Source organism: Agelaius tricolor, unplaced genomic scaffold (genome assembly GCF_023055355.1).
Source record: "Agelaius tricolor isolate 1412-34295 unplaced genomic scaffold, bAgeTri1.0.p SCAF_71, whole genome shotgun sequence".
Taxonomy (NCBI): domain Eukaryota; kingdom Metazoa; phylum Chordata; class Aves; order Passeriformes; family Icteridae; genus Agelaius; species Agelaius tricolor.
Genome location: NW_027269331.1, coordinates 1195784 through 1215606, shown reverse-complemented (window position 1 = coordinate 1215606; position 19823 = coordinate 1195784). Strand labels below are relative to the sequence as shown.

The 19823-nt window shown below is 52.1% G+C and overlaps 2 protein-coding genes across 8 annotated transcripts in view; one reads left to right on the top strand and one right to left on the bottom strand.

Moving 5' to 3' along the window:
* Positions 1–139: 139 nt before the first annotated feature.
* On the top strand, positions 140–6525 carry RELT (RELT TNF receptor). Of its 4 annotated transcripts, none has more exons than XM_071417935.1 (12): positions 161–261; positions 991–1175; positions 2644–2719; positions 2956–3048; positions 3136–3290; positions 3376–3461; positions 3636–3869; positions 4006–4086; positions 4169–4250; positions 4324–4509; positions 4579–4699; positions 5306–6525. In XM_071417935.1, exons 2-11 carry the CDS (start codon positions 1168–1170, stop codon positions 4664–4666), a joined length of 1089 nt encoding a protein of 362 aa, XP_071274036.1. In that variant the 5' UTR covers positions 161–261; positions 991–1167; the 3' UTR covers positions 4667–4699; positions 5306–6525. The 4 variants fall into 4 exon arrangements, with proteins under 4 accessions (XP_071274038.1, XP_071274036.1, XP_071274039.1 ...); XM_071417938.1 differs by having other exon boundaries at positions 991–1230; XM_071417937.1 differs by lacking the exon at positions 991–1175 and having other exon boundaries at positions 140–261.
* The window catches only part of FAM168A (family with sequence similarity 168 member A), a 128860-nt gene continuing 115170 nt past the window's right edge, over positions 6134–19823 (bottom strand). For 3 of the 4 annotated variants that reach the window (XM_071417941.1, XM_071417939.1, XM_071417940.1), the window contains 5 exons: positions 16826–16951; positions 14441–14583; positions 12948–13122; positions 11464–11593; positions 6134–10804 (listed from right to left, as the gene is read on the bottom strand). In XM_071417941.1, the coding sequence (XP_071274042.1) occupies positions 11481–11593; positions 12948–13122; positions 14441–14583; positions 16826–16951 (557 nt within the window). In that variant the 3' untranslated portion in view covers positions 6134–10804; positions 11464–11480. The remainder of the gene's footprint in view (positions 10805–11463; positions 11594–12947; positions 13123–14440; positions 14584–16825; positions 16952–19823) is intronic. The other variant, XR_011677018.1, reaches the window with a different exon arrangement.

Here is a 19823-nt window from a genome sequence, read left to right as displayed (position 1 = left end):
TCCGGTCGTTCCCGTTTTCCCCGCGGGTGGGACAAAGCCCATCCCAAATCCCGCCCCCGGCCGGGATCCCAGTTCTCGCAGTCCCCGCCGCGGCCGGGAGGTGGCGCTGCCGCGGGGAACGAGGGGGCGTGGCCTATTTGCGTGACATCACGGAACGGGGCGGTGTTTGCGAGCCGCGCGCCCGCGGGTTCATTCATAAGGAGGAGGCGGGAGCGACGGGGCCGCCCCGGGGGGAGCCCGGGGGCTCCGCGGCGGGGACAGGTAGGGAACCCCCCCACACCGGCATGGGGACCCCGCTCTGCCCGGGGGGCGCTCGGGATATTCCCCTTTGAAGGGTTAAAGGGCCGTTCCCCCGTGCGGGGCTCTGGGGTTGGGGTTTCCGCACCTTTGGGATGTGCCAGGACGGGGGGTCCGTTGCTCTTTGGGGTGCTCGACCCCCGCTTTGCGCGGTGTTTTTTGTCTCGTTTTATCCCTAAAGCACTGGGGGAGCCCCGCCGGGAGTGGGGGCGCCCCGCGGGTCCGGGAGGCTGCGGCTGCTGCAGCGCCAAAGTAGGTTAAAATAAGGGGTGGGGGGGAGGAAAAGTAGGTTAAGGAATACTCAGCAGCAACTGCCTGGGAAAAAAAGGTAGCAGCCGTGTCGGGTCTTTTTTTTTCTTTTTTTCCCCCCTTTTTTATTTTTTGCCGGAGCTGGAAAATCCCAGGGCTCGGAGCCAAAGGGCCGGGGATGCTGCGGGATGCTGCGGGGCCGGGACGTGCCGCTGCCGGGGCTGAGCGCCGCCCCAGCGCTTCCCTGGGGATGGTTTGACTTTAAGGCTGGAATTTTGTGGCTGCTCCGTCGTTCCCAGCGCTCCCCCGGGCCCCGGGAGCGCGATAATGCCGAGTTTCGCTCCATCTGCCGGACAATCCCCTCCTTGTCCCGGGCTGTCTCCCGCAGCTGTTCCCCGAAGTTTTTCCGAACAGTTGCTCCTTTTTCCCTCCGTTTGTCCGCAGGAGCCTCGGCTGAAACCCTGCTCCCCCTCGGGGAGGGGAAGCCCTGGCTGGAATCCCGGCGGGCAGTTTTGGGTTACAGATTCTATTACGGGGAGCTGGGATAAACGGCTCATGTGATCCGGAGGGATTTGGGGACGTTTCCAACACCGAGTCTCCTCTTCTGGTGTGTTGGCATCAATGCAGAGGTCAGGTGGGGTTCGGGGCTTGGAGTGTCCCCAAAAGCAGCCGGGTCTGGCACTGGTGAGGTTTTTTTTTTGTTTCCTCTGGCAAATTCTGTCGGTTTGAGGAGTGTGTCAGGGCAGCTGGGCTTCCCAGCATCACCAGCTGGGGATTTGTGCCTGCATACCCCATTCCCATGTAGGATGGCCCCAAGCTGTCCCCAAAAGCGGGTGCTGAGCCCTGGGCAAAGCTCCAGTGCCAACCAGGAGCTGGCACCCTCTGCTCCCTGTACCTCCTGCATCCCTATGGCGGTGTTTTGTTCATCTGAGGGATGCCCTTAATCCCTGGATTAAGCTTGGCCTCAACTCAGCTTTACCCCTGCTCCTGGTGGTGTTTAGATCCAGTTATCCTGATCTGGAATGCTTGTGGTCCCTCAGCCACAGTGGGATGTACCTTCCTGTCCCCTCCTGGGGCCATTTCTTCCCCAGCAGAGACGGTCCCCAGACATCTCAGTGTGTCCCCAAAGACTTTAAATTGCACAGCCCCAGAGAATTAAAATTAAACCCTCCATGTCAGGTTTAAACTCGAGTTTTATTGGATTATAGGGTGGAGAGCTTGCACAGGGTACCACCATCCCGTTGTGCTCGAGGGGCACATCCCAAATCCCAGGGGGATTCAGGAACTGGGCTGGCTCCATGCTGGCATCCTGTGAGAGTGCTCCTGTGCTGGGAGGAAACTGGAGTACAGAGGATGCTCATTTTGGGCTCTGCTCATTCTGGATCCTGCTCATTTTGGGTGTCCCAACCCACATCCTATAAACACCTGGCTCACCCCCAGGACCCCCCTCATGTGTAGTTAGCTGCATCTCGGCATGGTGCTGGCCACTAATTAGGAGAAACTTGTCAGGCCCAGGCTGTAATGAGGCTCTGCCAGGGCTCTCACAGGACCGTGACGACCGGGGGAATTTCCATGCAGGCAGCAGGATTTCCATGGGGGCAGCAGGATTTCCATGCGGAGGCTGGATCCGGGTTCGGGTTATTATTTATTTTTTCCTTCCTTCCCCTGTGCTGTCAGCATAGATTTTAATTTTAACAACCAATTGCTGAGCCTGAAGAGGGGGGGATGAGGCTCTGGGAAACACCTCTTGCTTTGTTCGTGTTTTTATTTAAATATGTTTAAATATTTTTAGTGACTTCATTTCCTTGTGACAGATGCAAAAGGATTTCCTCCGGAGCAGGAAAAAACCCTTTCTTTAACTTGGTTTAGCATCATCTGCTCCTTGCATGAATGGTGTGAGGTTGGTCCCTCTCCAGTTTGGGATGGAGCTGGGATCTCTGAGGGAAGGGGTGATGCTGGCCATTCCATAAAATCTCTAAAACAACTTTCTGGGGGATGGTGCTGTTGGGATATTTAGGCAGCATCCCAGAGGGGAGAAAAAGGGCTCCCAAATTACTTCTCCAGTGGATGATGACTCTGTTGCTCCCCCTTGGGCAGGTCTCCCCAAGGTGATGAAGAGGAGCAGGTGATGAAGCGGAGTGGGATGCACTGGTGGCTTGTCGCTGTCCTGGGGGTGAGTATGATCTCGTCTGTCCCATCCCATCCCTCTGCTTCTCCGATGCTCCACCACCACCCCATCACCATACAGGACACGGGGATGGGTTTGCATCCGCCCTGGCGCATCCAGCGAGTTCACATCCCTCACCCCGCTGGAGAGGGCCATCCGCTGGCTGAGGGACAAGCCAGAGGGTGGCATTTGCCACCGGAGCCGCAGCAGGGGCGGCACTGAGCGCTCTGATCCTCCTGCAGGTGCTGAGCGGACCTGCCTGGACCAGCGCCGGGAGCTGCAGCGCTCCGGAGCAGGGCACAACGGGATGCCCGCCCGGAGAGGAGCCCAGCGGGGTAAGCCGAGCCCAGCGGGCTGAGCCGAGCCCAGCTGAGGCTGCGGGAGCCGAGCATCGCTCATCCCCTCCCTCTCCCCTATCGCAGGATCCATCGGGGTCGTGCCGAGCTTGTCCCCCCGGCACCTTCTCGCTGGGGGCCGCGTCCTGCGCCGCTCACACGCAGTGCCGGGCCGGGAACAGGGTGCTGGTGGCAGCGGGGACGGCGGCGAGCGACAGCCGCTGCGGAGCCTGCCTGCCGGGGTGAGCCCAGCCCGGACACCGAGCCCCAGCTCCAGCCCCTCCGGGCTCCGGGGCCGTGTCCTGACCCTCCCGTCCCACCCCGCAGGTTCCACAGCCCCGGAGGGGAGAGGGAGCCCCGGGGCCGGTGCCTGCCCTGCGCCGCTGCTCCCCGCAGCACCCCGGGCTGCCCAGGTGGGTGCTGGGGCCGGGGGTGCCACAGGGCGTGTGTCCCCCTTGGGGTGTCCTGGCAGCTGAGGACACCTCCGCTCACGACACAAGCGGCTTCTGCTTTCCTGTGGAAACGGGGTTTAATCCCAATAATCCCAGCAAAGCCCCTCTCTGAGGCTGATCCCTGTTTCCCTGCAGGCCGGCGGCGAGCCCGCAGCCCCGAAATGCCGGGCAGGGCACCGAGCACCAACGGGACACGCGTGACCCTGCTGGGTGAGGAAGAGGAGGAGGCGGCAGCAGCGCAGGCGGCCGTGCTGACCATCGTCCCGGTCTTCTGTGCCATGGGATTGTTGGGAATCCTGGTGTGCAACCTGCTGAAGAAGAAGGGTTATCACTGCACTGCCAGCAAGGAGCCCCAGCCTGGCGGCACCGGTGAGCCCTGGTGATCCCACATCCATCTCATCTTGCTCAGCCCATTCCTGTGGTTTCTTGTCCTTGTCCCAGGGCATCCTGTGTGTCCTTGGGGTGCCTCATCCCCCATCACCGAGTTTTCCCTAACTTCTTCCAGGTGCCAGCTCCATCTACCAGCTGGAGGATGCCAACGAGGACACCATCGGGGTGCTGGTGCGGCTGATCACCGAGAAGAAAGGTCAGGGGGTCCCAGGAAAGGGGAGAAGGGGGTGACCTGGGCCAGAGCCCCGTGACCCCCAGCTCCTTGGTGTCACACACAGAAAATGCAGCGGCGCTGGAGGAGCTGCTGAAGGAGCACCAGAGGCAGCAGCTGATGCCACCGAGCTGTGCCCCCCTCAATAAGTAAGAGGCTGCACTGAGCACCCCCCAGGGTGGGAGCACCCCCACCATGCTGATGGCATTTCCCCCTCCCCAGGCTGCACCTCCTGCCTCAGTTTCCCCCTGCCTGCCACCACCAGCAGCACCTGCACACGGTGCAGGGCCCGGCCCCGTGTGCCCGCTGTGACCAGAAATGGCCCGAGGTGCTGCCACCGCTCGGTGCCACCAAAGCCCCCAAACCCGGCGCTCATCCCAGCGAGGTGACCATCCTCTCCATCGGCAGGTAAGCAGGGACAGCCCCTGGTGTGCCCCCTCTGCAGGGGGGACAGGCTGATGTGGTGCTCCCCAACAGGTTCCGGGTGTCCCGGATCCCGGAGCTGAGGAGCGAGGCCGGGGGGGAGCCCCTCCGTGGTCCCCTCCCCGCCGGCAGCGGGATGTGACCCCAGATGGAACAGCACCAAGGGCCCCACCAGGTGAGGGGAGCCCTGGGGTCCTTCCTGGACAAAGGGGTTCTGAAGGCTGGGAAATGGAGCATTAACAGCGTGGGGACACTGTGGGGACAGTGAGGCAGGAGGGAGGGACACCCTCGCTGCAGGGCCTGGCACGGGCTGGCACGGCCGGGGGCTGCTCTGTGACTCATGGGCAGCTGCAGGGGCTCACGTGCCCTCGCTCACGTCCCCGTGTCCCCTCCTCCAGCAGCACTGCTGCTGCTGTGACCATCCAGCCCTGGGCCCCTCCCGACATGGACATGGAGGGGCTGGAGCAAGGCCAGGGCAGGGAACGGAGCTGGGAAGGGAATGGAGCACCAGGAGGGGCTGAGGGAGCTGGGAAGGGGCTCAGCCTGGAGAAGAGGAGGCTCAGGGGAGACCTTGTGGCTCTGCATAGCTCCTGCCAGGAGGGTCAGGCTCTGCTCCCAGGGAACAGGACAAGGGGAAACAGCCTCATCAAACGGTGCCAGGGGAGGTTCAGGTTGGGGAGTGACAGCCATGAATGAGTGACACCAAGTGGCTCCTGCCACCTTGGGTGGTGCAAAGGGGCCAGTCCAGGCTCACCTGTGGTCCATCCCTTGTCCTCCACAGCAGGCACCTGGCCTGGGGGCTGCCTTGGGTCGGTGACACCCACAAAGACCCCGTGCAGGGGTGGAGGACACTGGGCATTGTGTGAAAGCCAGTCCTGCTCAGAGCTGTGAAGTGCTGGAGGTGGCAGCTCAGCTTCTGCTCCTGCCACCAAGGTGTCCAAGAGCAGCACGGCAAATCCAGCATCTCACTTGGCTGGTGAGAAGGATTCTCTGTCCCTGAGGCCTGATGGTGGCCACAGCATGGTGGCCTCACAGAAGGTGACTCCAGGAGCTGCGATGCCGGGGGTGGTGGCCACAGGAATCATCATCTCTGGGAGCAATGATGCCACCACACAGCTCCACTGGAAGCACAGAGGACACTGGATGCCATTTCGTGGTCACCTTCTGAGTCTGTTGAGCTCTTCAGGACCATCATGAACTCCTGATTTCCCTCCATCACCTGGTGCCAGCGCTCAGCATCGCAGGATAATGAATCACTGGATCACAGAATTATTCCTCCCTTCCCAACAGCCCAGCTGGGGCATGGATTGCTCTGGGCAAAGCTGGTCTCCTGCATCCATCCATCCCTCCATCCATCCTCTCTCCAAAGTCCCAGTTCAGGAGCACACGGTGGTGATGCTCGCCATGCAGATGACACATTTCACTTTCCATAGGAATTGCTTCTATGGGATCACGCTGGCTTGGCCCTGTTGGGATCACTGGGATAACCCATCCAAGGTTGGGTTGGAGACCATCAGCCTCAACCACCAACCCAAAAAAAGGGTTTATGGCTGGTCCCATTCACCTCCCCACAACATCACCGTGCCAAAAAAACAACCACCAAACCCTCTCGGGCTCTTTTATTTATTTATTTAATTTTTTTGGGAAACATTTTAATAGTTATCGAATGTTCTACATCTTACAGTAAATATCGTACAGTTACAAACTCTTGGCTGAAATCTGTCAGGGAGATCACGACCTGATCTTCAGAACCAAAACCAGAACAGAAAACAAACGGGAAAACAACCCCAAATTTACACTTCAGATGGACAAACTGAGGCTGTGGGGCTCTCCAGGGCATCAGTCCAAGGCCATGTTCCCTACACACCTGTGAGATGTAGACTTGGAAGACGTGGTTACTCTTGGGTTTAAATTTTATTTTTTTTTGTTACTGTTCTTTCAGGGAAATTTTTTTTTTGGTATTTATTCTTATTTAAGAGGTCCAATAATACTTAAAAATGAGCTGGTCTGGTGGTTGAAATCAATTTAAAATTAATTACATAGAAAGAGGGGTGGGAGCCTGGTGTGGGTTGAGGCCGTGTTGTGGGAATGGGAGGGTTTGGGTGTGACCCTGCATCTTGCCATGCTTCCCTACAAATCCCTCCCCAGATCCTGAACCCCTCTTCCCCCTGGAAAATTCCAGCTCCCAGCTCCATCTCTTGCAGGAGGATGCGGGGAGGCTGCAGGTGGCCATGTTGCATCAAGATTATTCCCTACAAGCAGCACAATCGAGCGCTTCCAAATGGGAATCGCTCCTGTCAAACCACAAATTTTGCTATTCCTGCCCTGCAAACATTCCCACAAGTTCTTTTACCTGATTGCCAGAGAATCTCCAAGTGCCATGGTGCAACATGCCACAGAAATGCCTTTTCCAAGGATTTCCTCCCTCCCAAGCTCCGTCACAGGCTTTATTTTCCTTTTTTTTTTTTCCCTAAGGGAATGCTAACACACAGCAGAGAAAATACCTGGAGGCTGATCCTGGCTTGGGAGCAAAGTGAAAGGAAGATGGGCAGAGGGTCACCACAGTTGGAGGGCCTGAAAATATTGGCAATTAAAAAAAAAAAACAAAACAAAACAAAAATTCCTGGATTTATGGGTATCCAGCAGCTCTTATTGCTATTGTTGGCTTGTTGGATTTTACCAAAAATAAAGCCTCAAATGTTGTTTTCCACCCTGCTGAAAAGCCAGGATCCCATTTCATGCCCTCCAGCTGGGAACCACATTCCCAGAGGGGATGGCAAAGAGTCAGGGGGTCTCTCTGGGAAGGACCAGATTCAGTGGGATGCTGGTGGCTGGAGGAAAACCTGATGCTCTGAACATCCCTCATTAAAACAAACCCCTTAAATAACATTTCCTGGGAATTACATCCCAAAACTGAAACCATGCTGAACTGAGTGATTTATTATTCATAACTTGCAGTAGCAAATGCTTGCCTGGAGGGTTCAGCCACTTGGAGGCATGATGGCCTCAGGCTTCAAGGGGCTCCTGGGCTTTGGGGGTCACCACCACCACTAAAATCCTATTTTCCCCCAAATCTTGCATCACAGCTTGTGTTCTGAACTAAAGGTAAGGTCTGGGATGGGTTAATGGTTCAGAGTTATTTTTCCTTCCTCTTTAGCTGGAATTTTAATCTCAGATACTTCAATGGCTGCTAAGGATGGTTTAACCCCTCCTGCTCTTTCCCACTGATGCCCAGTGTGATCCTCCACTGTGGAAAACCCTTTTCCTTAACCAACATCAGCAAAGCTTTGCTGGAATGAAATATCTGAGAAGCTGGTGGCCCCCATCAGTGTCCCCCATTGTGACCTTCCCAGGACCCTCAGTTGAACCATGACTTGACCAAGGGATGGACTTGGGACCCAGGGAAGGGCAGGGAGCATCTCCCCACCTTGGGAAGGAGCTACCCAAGCCTGGCACTGTGTGGTGACCCCAGAGCCATGTGGTGGCCCTGGTTCCACACAGTGGCTCAAGGCTGGTTACCAAATGTCCTCACTAAAGCCTCTGGCCCAGCAGGTGGCAAATATTTCACCTCTCCACACTTTGGTTAATGAGTATTTCTGCCTGGGAATAATGGGATGAGGAGCTCTGGATCTGCTATTGATCCAAGCAAAGGAATTAAAACCCAACTGCCCTGTGCCAGTGGGAACACTGGGTGATCCACCGTGTTCATCTCCTGGGGCTTTTTCCCCCATCTTTAATGTTTCTTTTCCTTCCAGGAGAAAGCCCAACATCTCCTTTCCACACATGGGCCAGAATTTTAGGAGTGGTTCCTGAAGTGGTGCAGGGTGTCTGGGACAGTGGTGGGATGGTGTCTGCTGGTTCAGGTCATTTGCAGAGCCCAGGCTGGGATCCCAAAGCTCACTGGGACCCCACAAACCAGAGCGCCATTACGTGGGGAGACCTGACTCAGTGCTGACAGACAGCTCCTGGTGTGTAACACAGAGTCAACATGAAAAGGGGATCTCAGAAATCTTCAGTTCTTAGGATCTGGGGATTTTTTGGCCCAGGTTTAACTGCAATGTGCTACAAACACTGCAAGGATGATGTGTGGGTGTTATTTCCCAAGGCCCTGTTGCTCTTTACTAATCCTTGGCTTTGCCAAGCCAAATGGGGAACCCACTGATGATTGGCTCTTTTTCCCTTCTCCTTTCCCTCAATACCACCCCAAAGTGCAGCCCAAGGGTGCCCCTTCCCCACCCCACAGCACAATCTTCCCCCACTTTGTTCCTCTTGAGGCTGAGGAGGTCAACCAGAGCTTTGCTCTAGATTTCCTTCAAAACCAGCAGAATCAACCAAATGACCCCCAAACAGAAGTGCCAATGCCAACACCCAACCTGACAAACTCCTGGGACCAACCAGTGGGAGGGAAAGAGCTCCAGGAGCTCAAGCCAAGCTGGGAGACTCCACCAAGAGCATGGAACACTTTTGGCACACTTGAGGCAAAAATCAAAACCTAACCAAGCTTTTGTCATTAAAAAAACCCCAAAAAAGTCCCAAAAACCTTGTTTCTATGCTGGGTTTAGTGACAAGGATTTAAAAACAAACTGGCCACAAGCATTGTCTGCAAATCCAAACTGCCTCTGCTGCCCTCAAGACAACTTATTGCTCTACTTGGACACCCCAAGGGGGGATGTCACCAGCTTACTGTCCCCATGTCCCCAGGTAAGCCAAACCCCCCCAAAATGACCCTGATGCCCACAGCCTCTGTGTGCCTGGTGCCCCCCATCCTGGTCCATGCCAACTGTGGATCACCTTCCCTGCTGTCACCTCTTCTCAGGTGCCTTCCCGTGAAGGAGGCGACGTGTTTATTGCTATTGCTTCCTCCTCTCCCACTCTCCAAGCAGAGCAGCCAGACATCATCCCCCTCCCCGGCTTTCTCTGTGGTGCTGGTATTTGTGCTTGGATGAATGTTTCTCCTGGAAGTCCTGGAGCTGTAACCCAAAGAACAGGAGGGGGACACCTCAACTGCCACCGAGGCAGTGCAGTTTGGTCTCAGCCCTGCCAACACCATGGCTGCCAGCTGAAGCCACCCATCCTGCCCTCACTCTGCCTTGAAGATCCATCTCCATCAACCAGACGCCCTCTTTTCCCACACCACCATACTCTGGAGAAGCTCCTCAGACCAAAAACTGGACCTGGAGGAACTCTTCAGACCAAACCCTAAACCTGGAAGAGCTCTTCAGACCAAATCTTAAACCTGGAAGAGCTCCTCAGACCAAACCCTAAGCCTAGAGGAGCTCTTCAGATCAAATCCTAAACTGAGAGAAACTCTCCAGATCAACCCTTGGACCTGGAGAAGCTCTCCAGCCCAACCTTTGGACATCTCCTTGCTTCCCTCAGCAGCTGCCCAGCACATCTGTGCCTGCAAACAGCAGCCACACAAGGAAGGAGCCTCCTTCTCCCTCACACTGCCTCAGGATGTGGCTGAGGGGGAGCATCCCGTTCTCCCAAGGGGTTCCAGATGCTCCCAGGGCATGCATCTACCTGCTGCTCCCTTCCCATCACCCATGATCCATGTGCCCAGTTGGAAAAAGCAGACCAAAGACCTGCTGGTGACCAGTCCTCGTGCTTCCTAAGACAAGTGTGTTACGTCGCTAATTATATTTATATTCTCTTACTCCTACAAAAAGAAGGGATGAGTTCAGAATTCCACTGCAGATAATGCATTTATAATCTATCACGACAGCTATCTGGAAGACACCAATTTTCTTGTAATATGTTATGAAAGATTGAATAATTTATATTCTTCAACTAAAAATACCCAAACCAAATCGGAATAAGCCTGCCTACCAGCGCTGTGCTTTTCACATAGTACCCTGAACATCAACCACTCTTACTAGCCAAAAAAAATCTAGGCTCTTGTCAACAACAACAACAACAGAAAAATAACAGAAAGAACCCAAACGAACAAGAAGTGGGGGGATCTTTGCACCACTCAGCTGGGCAATGCTGGGAAAGTGAAGATTCTGAGCTTTCAAATGATAGGACCGAAGAGAGAACTCGACTATTGCTCAGTGTCAGTATGTGTGTTACACAATTCATGTGGGAGGGGGAGGAAGGGGGGAAAAAAGAGGCAGAAGATTAGAAAAAGCAGCTTTTACAAAAACCACTAAAGAATGCATAAAGTGACCCTTGCACTTTTTTTTTCTTTTGTTCTTGCAAACAGACGAGGTGCTGCAGCCCAGCGGCCGCAGCACCGATGTAAGACTTGTGTAGTTGCATACAATGTTTGACTCCGGATCTGGAAGAGAGCAAATACATTAAAAACAGGGAGTTAGAAGGATGTTCTCCTCTTCTCTGCACCCCTGCACCACGTGGAGCTGATCCATATGGAATTTAACCATCCCTGTGGGCAATTTGTCAGGCGAGGGAGCTGGGAAAGCAGCAGCTTACCCGGTGGTATCCAACACAGAGGATTACAAATATGCAGATGAGCTGCTCCCTGCTAATTGCACACTAATTTGGGAGGGGCAGGATTAGCCCGGTGTAATTTGTGTGGCACAGAGAGATTTTAGATAACCCCAGGGCTGGATGGGATCTCCATGGGCAGCATCGTGTTCCCATCAGCTGCCTGTGCTGGTAATTGGGCATGATGGGCCAAGGACTGCAGGAACAAGCAGCTGGGATTTCTGGGATCCCAGGCATGACAGGAACACACAGGCAGTGCATGCAACCCCGGTGCTAATGAACAGCCTGATCTCCCAGCAGGGCAAAGGAAATTTTCCAGGGACACAAAGATGGGGAGGGACTCTTTGTCAGGGAATGCAGTGAGGATGGTTTCAAACTGCCACAGGGCAGGGTTAGATGGGGTACGGGGAAGGAATTCCTCCCTGCCCAGGGAAGCCCCATCCCTGGAAGTGTGCAAGGTCGGGCTGGATGGGCTTTGGAGGCAGCACTCACATGGATTGGCCAGTGGTTTACCAGTGTGGAGGTACGTAGCTGTAGGTGGGGGTTCCTTGAGCCCTGTACGTTGGCACGGACACTGGATGTGCTCCGATGGCGGTGTGTTGGGGGGTGGTCAACAAGGTTCCTGCAGGGACAGGGGAACACTTGGCACGGGGCAGAGGAGCTGGCATCCGTGCCTACGGTGGGGCAGGGACAGCATCAGCTGCCTACTTTTCCCTTTTTCCCTTTTTTCCCCTCTCCCTTCCCCCTTTTTCCCTTTTCCCTTTCCCCTTTCCCCTTTTCCCAGATAATTCTTCTGCCTGCCAGACCTGATTCAAAGGTGTTGGACCCATGTGATTGGGATCAGTCAGCACCACAAACAGAATAAGAACACCTGAAGCTCCAGCAGATTTTCCATGCTACCTCTGGCTCTTAACCTGAAGGCTTTTCCTTGTTTTTTTCCAGTGTTCCTTGTCCCTAAAGACAGGGAGCAAAGCTGGCCACAACCTGCTGACATCTATCTGCTGAAAGCACTGGGACAGCAAATCACTGCACAGATCTGAAACAAACCAGGAAGGGATGAGGGATGCAAAGGGAGATGAGGAAAAAAACAACCAACAGATCTCCAAGGAAAATTAAGATGAGCCTTTTTTTAAGTCTGCAGTCGGTCACCAGAAGGATTTTAGGTCAGAATTTGCACAGTGCCTTCATGGGGAGGGAGGACACAGCCCTGGACTACTCTGTTCTGGGAGCAACTGGGTGCTCAAACCAGATTCTCAGTTTCTGGGTATCTCTCTACAAATGTTATTAATGAAATTCTAACACATCCCAAGTGCATTTATCCACTTCTTAATATAAGCAACAGTAAATCTCTCAGAGTGGTTCTTGTCACATCCAGGCTGCAATATCTCTGCTTGGAATAGGGATTGTATCCCATTACAGACCCCTATTTCACAGCTAATGCAGATGCAAAAGGATGAATGATGCATTTCTTGGCATAATTCAATATACAATTCCAAGAATTGTTAAGGAGAAAAATACAGGCTTTGGAAAAAATAATAAAAAAAAAAACCTATCTTACTTAATGTGCAGTTAGAATCTGCATGTAAAATGTAGAGAACTGGGATAGATAAAACAAGGTTAACATTCATTTTGTCAAACAAAAACATTCATTTTGTCAAACAAAACCATGACCAAAAGTGTCTTTAAAAAAAGAGCTTGAGGGAAGTACAACTACTTGAGGATGAACCAACTTGGTTATTCCTTCACTTAAGGAACAGACAGAGGAAGGGACAATATATTTAAGGATACAGAATAATGTATCTAAGGATGCAGGAGTGAGCCAAACCAAAGGTCTCCTCTGCTGAGTCAGATCAGGATTTGGGGCAAATTCCTGCTTTTTTGCCGGCACAGGAGCAGTACCCAGCAAGCAAAACCAGCAGGTGAAGCGAGGCAGCACTTGGGACGCGGGGGGAGTTTTTCTGCCCGTGTTTGCTTACCTGCTGACATTGCCATGGTGGTGCCAGCCACCATGCCCATGGCCACGCCGTTGGTGCGGGGCGCGGCCACGGGCGCGGGGTAGATGGCCGAGGGGATGCTGTTGGGCTGCACCACCGTGGTGTGGTGGATGACGTGGGGCTGGGCCGCGTACACGGGCTGGGTGTAATAAGCTCCCTGGTGGAGAAAGGGAGGGAGGGAAGAAAAAAAAAAAATCCCATCATTATTCCAGGTTTTTTCACAACCTAAGGAGTTCTCAGTTCTGTAACTCGAGCGCTGCCCAAGGGCTGGTGGGTGGTGCTCCCATGGATGAGCTCCTGTGCCTGGGATGCCTTGAGAAGGCTGCCCTAGAACAGAGACTAGACAGAGCTAAAGAATAAAGTTGGGATTTATTAAAAGGATATCCTCAATGGATACACCTTGGGCAGCACAAGATGCTACACCCAAGATGAACCAAAATGGTCACAAAGTGCACAACCAATCACGGGATCTCTCACTTTTATAAATTCTGCTCCATTTGCATCTTGGAGTTAATTGCCCAATTACAGTCCCATTCTTCCTGTTTTCTCTCTTCATTTCACCGTTATTTATGCTTTTGGGCCTGAAATTTGGATCATTTGTCCTTGGTCCCCAGCTAGAAAAGGAATTGTTTTGTCTCTCTATTCCGTGAAGAGAGCTTACCAACACTTAACATGAAACTCAGAGCTACACACCAAGAATACACAAAACAGACTCTGAAAAATATGAAAGCTAAAACTTAAGGCATCACCAAGAGACCTGAGCCTGGGGATATGGGGAATGCATGAGGAGGAAATCACCAGTCAGAGAGTCAATCCATCCAGGACAAACCCTGCTGTCTCCCCTTGATGGGATGAAACAGAGCCTGGACACAAATGGCTGCTGGAGTAGAAAAGGAACAAGAGATGGAAGGAAAGGACAAGCCATGGTTCTTGGATGATCCCAAGGTGCTTGAGTCCAGGTACTGTGTCATCTTCTTGGCTTTCACAGAGGGCTCCAAAATCCAGGCTGCCAAGGTTCGCAGGGTTTTGAAACAAGGGGAGAAGCATGCATGGGAATAAAAGGAGCCAACAGAAAAAGAAGAAAAATCTTCACATGCTAAGTAATGAAGGGCCTGAAATGAGGAGATGCACAAGGGAGAGAACTGCTGTCCCCAGGACAGGCAGCAACACTGTCAGGACCTGCAAACCAGGCATGGGAGGAAAGAAAACAAGGATTTGAATCAGCAAAAGGGAGATTTTACTGTGCAGTAGTGAAAGCCCCATTAGAGAACCTCTGAAGGTCTGGATTAAGGGGAAAAGGAGGTGCAGGGCAACTATTCCATCCCTTCTTTCTTTTAGGAGCTACAAATGTTCACAGGACAAATGGCAGATTCTGTGATTGGGACTGGAGAAGAGCCAGTGTGCAGGGGTGGGTTGGACTCCAATGGACTCAGGTGTGTTGGGGCGTGGCTGAGGGGACAGGAGGTGGCACCTACCTGGGTGTACAGGTTCTGCTGTGGGTAGGCACTTCTGATGGGGTACATCGCGGTCTGGTACGGGTTTGGAGACGGCGAGTAGGGAGGAGGGGCGTTGTTACTCTGGGTTGGTGGCACCTTGTAGGGAGTCCCCGCAGTGTACCCTGCCACAGACACAAGAGGAGTCCCAGTTAGGGGCTGGAATGGCTGCTCAGGGCTGGCAGGAGGGCTGGGAGAAACCATCCCCTGAGCAAATGGGCCCCGAAGACTGCGTGGGATGGAGAGGAGAACGCAAGGCCCAGCCCAGCCAAAACACTCAAATATATTTCACTTATTTAACTTATTTACTCAAATACATTTAACTTATTTACTCCACCAGTGTTCAGCAATTAGAGATGGCCAAGATTTCAAGTCTAATATCCCACATCATCCTCCAAGCACTGAAACAACGAAGAGCGAAGAACACACGGAACTTTTAGGAGCTCCCAAACAGCATCTCACCCCCTCCTGATTACTGCAAATTGGAAAAATAGGTGTTAATTGACAAGGGGAATAGCTGTGACTCTTTTCCTCACTCACATTAGCAGGAGAGCAACCATCTTTGAATGAGAAGTGGAAAAGGTTTGAAATATTGATCGGAGCAGAAGTGCAGCTTTCTCCATCAGGACTCCTCCAGGAACCCAGCATCAAGCACAGACCAACCAACCTCCTGGTTTTACATCTAATGGATTTTCTTTAGTCTGAACTCATTTTTTCAAACAAATACCTCAGGGGCTGCAAGTTCTCAGTGTCACACTTCATTTCTGAGGGTTGTCTAGAGGTGTGGACCTGCTCAAGCCTGTGTGGTTTCACCACTTTGAATACCAAAACTTGCAGTGTTTCCTGATGGATGAATCACAGACAGTTTATCTCCTATATTAAAAGGTATTAAAACACAATAACCCAGGCAGATGTAATCTGCTGTGTTTATAAACTGGGGAAAAAACAGAACAACCTGCAGGTAAAACAATGTGAAAACAAGGTTTAATGACACAAGATGATGGAGGCTCCTCTCTGTCTGGCAGATAATTTTAAAACCTATTTATGACTAACACCTTATTAGGATTAGGCTGGCATGGCCCGTGCTGCTGCCACTTTGTGGTTCACCAGCAGCAAGCCTTTAAGCTGCAGTTTCTATTAAAATTGCTGATTAAATCCCTCATGTCACTCCAGAAATCTCAGCCTTATTGATCCTGCAGCTCACAAGCGCCCTGGATTGCACAGAAATGGTTTTCTACAAAAGGCTTCTTGTGGGGGGAAAAAGAGCTCAGTGGGGAATTTTGTGTTGCTGCTTGTTTCCAGGGTTCACCACAAGCAGGATTCCTCAGCTGGGCAAGGAACTGACAGGATGCCCACAATTCTGTCCCTCTGCCTCCCTCAGGTGAGAGCCCACCTGCAGAGCTGCCTCCAGCCCTGGGGACACAGCAGAAGGATGTGGAGCTGCTGGAGAGAGTCCAGAGGAGGCCACAGAGCTGCTCCAGGGCTGACCGTGCCCACTGTACAGCCCCTACCCCAAGGAATGGTTCTCTCCTTTTTCCAAGAGAAAGGCTCCCAAAGGCTTTTAAAATATTTATTTTTAATAACTCTTCTTGTAAAAAAAAAAATAAATTTCTTCCTCTCACCTTGTTGTGTAATTGATTGGATTTAGAAGGAAAAGGAGTCTGGAGTAGCTGTAAGGTGAGGAACCCTCTGACCCCACACCACTCATGCACCAGATTAAGCAGGGGCCATAGGACACCCCACATACCAGGGAAAGCATCCCAGGGTTTATCAGGGAGCTTATCAGCCCTCCTGGAGGCACTCCTTATCCTCTTCAGGGATGAGATGACAAGGCTGCACTGGAAAAGCCTGTTTGACTGTGATCCCTCAATGGCATCTCCTCCCCCTGCTCCTGCTCAGCCAGCCTGGGTTACAAGGTGGGAGTTTCAATAGTGCTCCTTGAAAATCAGGCTTTATTTTGGAATTCTTTCAGTTTTAAGGGAATGGGGAATAATGTCCCTTTGGAGATAAACACCTGTGAACAACCCCGGGTTGCTCCTGGGATCAAACACTCAGCTAAGAGAGAGATTTCACCTTCTCCACTGGAATTCCTCCTCTGCAGCAGCAGCAGGAGGATCAGTGCTCTCCTTTTCATGATCCTGCATGGTTTTAATCCATCAAAGCCAGGCTGGATGGGGCTTGGAGCAACCTGGTCTAGTGCAAGGTGCCCACGAGCGTTGGAGCAAGACGATGTTTAATTCCCTCCCAACCCAAACCAGTCTTTGATTCTGTGATCCCAAATAACCCTGTCCACAAATTCACCCCCACCAGGGGAGGCAAACAGGCACACACCAACCCAGAAACCCCCAGAAGGAAAGGTTTATTTACTGAATGCTGCAGAAGAAGCCTGGTAGGTTCTGTTCTCCGTGCCGGTGTCCACCGGGAGGTGGAAGGTGCCCTCGGTGGCACAGGATGAGGAGGTCTGGGGCCAGGCCTGCTTCATCAGAAGTGTGGCTTGAGTGGAGACAGAGAAGAGGTGTCACACAGAGCAGTGAGAGACAGCTCCCCACACTTATGCCACACTGGAATCACCTTGTTAATCTCTTCCCTCCAGGTTCCTACCCCCGAGGTGCTGAGCCCCACGGAAGGGACTTCAAGCTTTGGGCAGGGCTTGGAAATCATCCTGGAGTCCCAAGACTGAGCAAGGATGTTCCACACCCTCCACATCTGCTGAGACTCTGAATTGACCCTCTCTGAAGGTACAGCTGTAAATCTGGAGTGTCACAGGGCTGAAGTTGGGAACGATTGGGATCAATCCTCCGGACTGGGGTCACAGCTTGCAGCAGCACAACACATCCCAGAGGATGGAAATCCACCTCCCAGAGATTGCAGGGAAGCACTGCTGCAGGTCTGCTGGTCCACCAAACCCTCCTGAGACTCTCTTGGACTCAGACAGGAATGGGGAGCACGGAGGACAGCCAGCAGTGCTGCTGTGCTGGCCATCAGCAGCTGTGGAGATACTCATGGGTGTGAGATCCACCCGGATGCTGCTCCACTGCTGGAGATGTGGAACTCTGCTCCTCCCTCCTCCTCCTCCAACAGAAAACCAGGAGCTTTGAGGGAAGTCAGAGATTCAAGCTCAATTTCTCCTCCACTCAGTCACTGAACATTTTCTGCTCCAAGTGTCTGCCCTCTCCCAAAGGTTTGGGAGTTATTAAGGATTTCCAGGCTGCCTTGCTTTATTTTCCATGCTAGGCTGCACTCAGGAACATCACACTGGAGAGCAACTCCCAGTGCTGCCACAGAAACACTCCCTCACTTATGCTTTTACTCAGAATCAGATTCACTTTTGCCTCTGGATTCCACAGAGGTTTTAATCTCTGAGACTGATGAGACAATTCATTCCAATGTTACACGAATCCTTCCTCTGTGGTTTTCCCTCTCCACATTAAACCTGCCACAAAATCAAGGCCATTTGGGTTGGAGATGGCTGGGAGATGGCCACAGCTCTGCATGTTCTTTATTAAATCACAGATCCTTGGAGAATCCATCACTTAAAGCTACACAAAAGGTGGACCAAGGAGGCTTCCAGGAACATAAATACCTCCTGCTCCTTTGCAATAATTCACAGGGATTGCAATCCAGCCATGACTATCTAATACCATTTAAGGGCCACCTCCAACCAGTGTCTTCTGGATTTGGTTTATCCTCTCACCTAAAAATAAATAAAATAAGGAGTTTTTATTAATTATCAGTTTAACCCCTGGGAAATGAACCAGTGGGAGCTGAGCAGACAATGTGAGCTGTGGGTCTCTGCAGCACTGGGACTGCTCTGTATTCCTGACAGGACCTTTAGATGATGTCGGAATGTTCAGGACATGTTTTAAGTGGAAAAGATAAAATTATGAACCCTTTCAAAGCATTATAGGATATCCTGCTTCCCTCTAACAACCTCATTTGTGATGGATACAGCCTCCAGCCCTGAACAAAGTTTGCAATAAGCTTAATTCCCCAGGCAGTCCCGTGCCTGAATGTCTCAAAATGATGAGAGCATTTATTCCTGGAAAGCCTTGTGAGGCACCACAGGATATTCCCCTCTCCAGATCCCAAGATACCCCTCAGGAGACCCACTGGTGTCCCCAAAGAGTGGGTGGGCACCTCTAGAGGATGGCTCAGAGCACTGCTGATGCTGCAACTCCCTTCTGCAAAGCAGCATTTCCTCCAGGCAGGATCCAGAAGCAGGAATGGGGGATTGGAGCCTCCATCCTGCCCCACGACATTCCCACACAGATCCCTCATTTCTGAGGCTGATTTTAGTCCTGCTCTGTAAGGGCACTGCTGCAAAGCCATTACTTCTGCCCTGCATTATTAATAAACACAGCTCCAGCCTCAGCCAGCCTCCACGAGCAAAATGTGTGTCCTACTTTCAGGAAAATAAAAAGGGAGGCTTTAATGAAGGAAGTTAAAACAAAACAACCATGAGCAAGACAGAATGCCTGTGAGGGAACATGCACCAGGCTTAATGAAGACATACATAATTTTATTTTTTTTAAATTGTGTCTTTGCAGCAGAGTGATTTTAGATGCTCATTTCTGCATACTTAAAAGGGATTTTTTAAGAACAGTGTCCTAAAAAAAAAAAGGCTTATTGCAAGCATGAGTTTACAATGCTGGTGGTTTGCCTTGTATCTCTCCCTCTAAAAACTGTGGAAAATGCAGCAGGAAAATCACACAAGGCAGGAACTTGAAGTGCAATGGAAAGGAATTGATAGAATCACAGAACATCCTAAGCTGGGAGGGATCAATGAGGATCATCCAGTCCAACTCATGCCTTTGCTCACAGGGCTCCTTTGGAATAATCTGGGGAATAATTTAACACCTTTTGGGCTCAAACACCAGCAAATAGCTACTAGAAACCTGGCATTGGGAGAGGGAGAAATCAAGACTGGCTCCAGTCACCATCTCCCTTTCCTCAGTGGAGGAAACAAGAGGACTCCAGACTTCTCCAAGTTCCTCTCCTTGTTTCCCTCTGATGCTGTTGCAAAGCTTAGGTCACTACATCATTAAATTTCCCAAGTGGATCCCAGGGTTTTGGGAACCACGAGGTCAAGAGAACAGCATGAGCATGGCTGACTTCCAGTGAAGCTTCAGGGAGTGTTTGGAGAACACATCAGGGACAAAAGCAGGTGGGATTTGAAAACTGGAATTATCTTCAATCAGGGGTCGATTTCCTGCCAAGACTTTGCACGGAATCCACCAAAATTCATGAGGTTTGCGGCAAGAGACACCTGAGAGGGAGCAGGAGCATCTTCAGGGTGCAGCAGAGAGGGAGATCAAGCTGGGACAGAAAGGTTCTGTTCAAGAGACCTTGCTTGCAGGTACCTCCC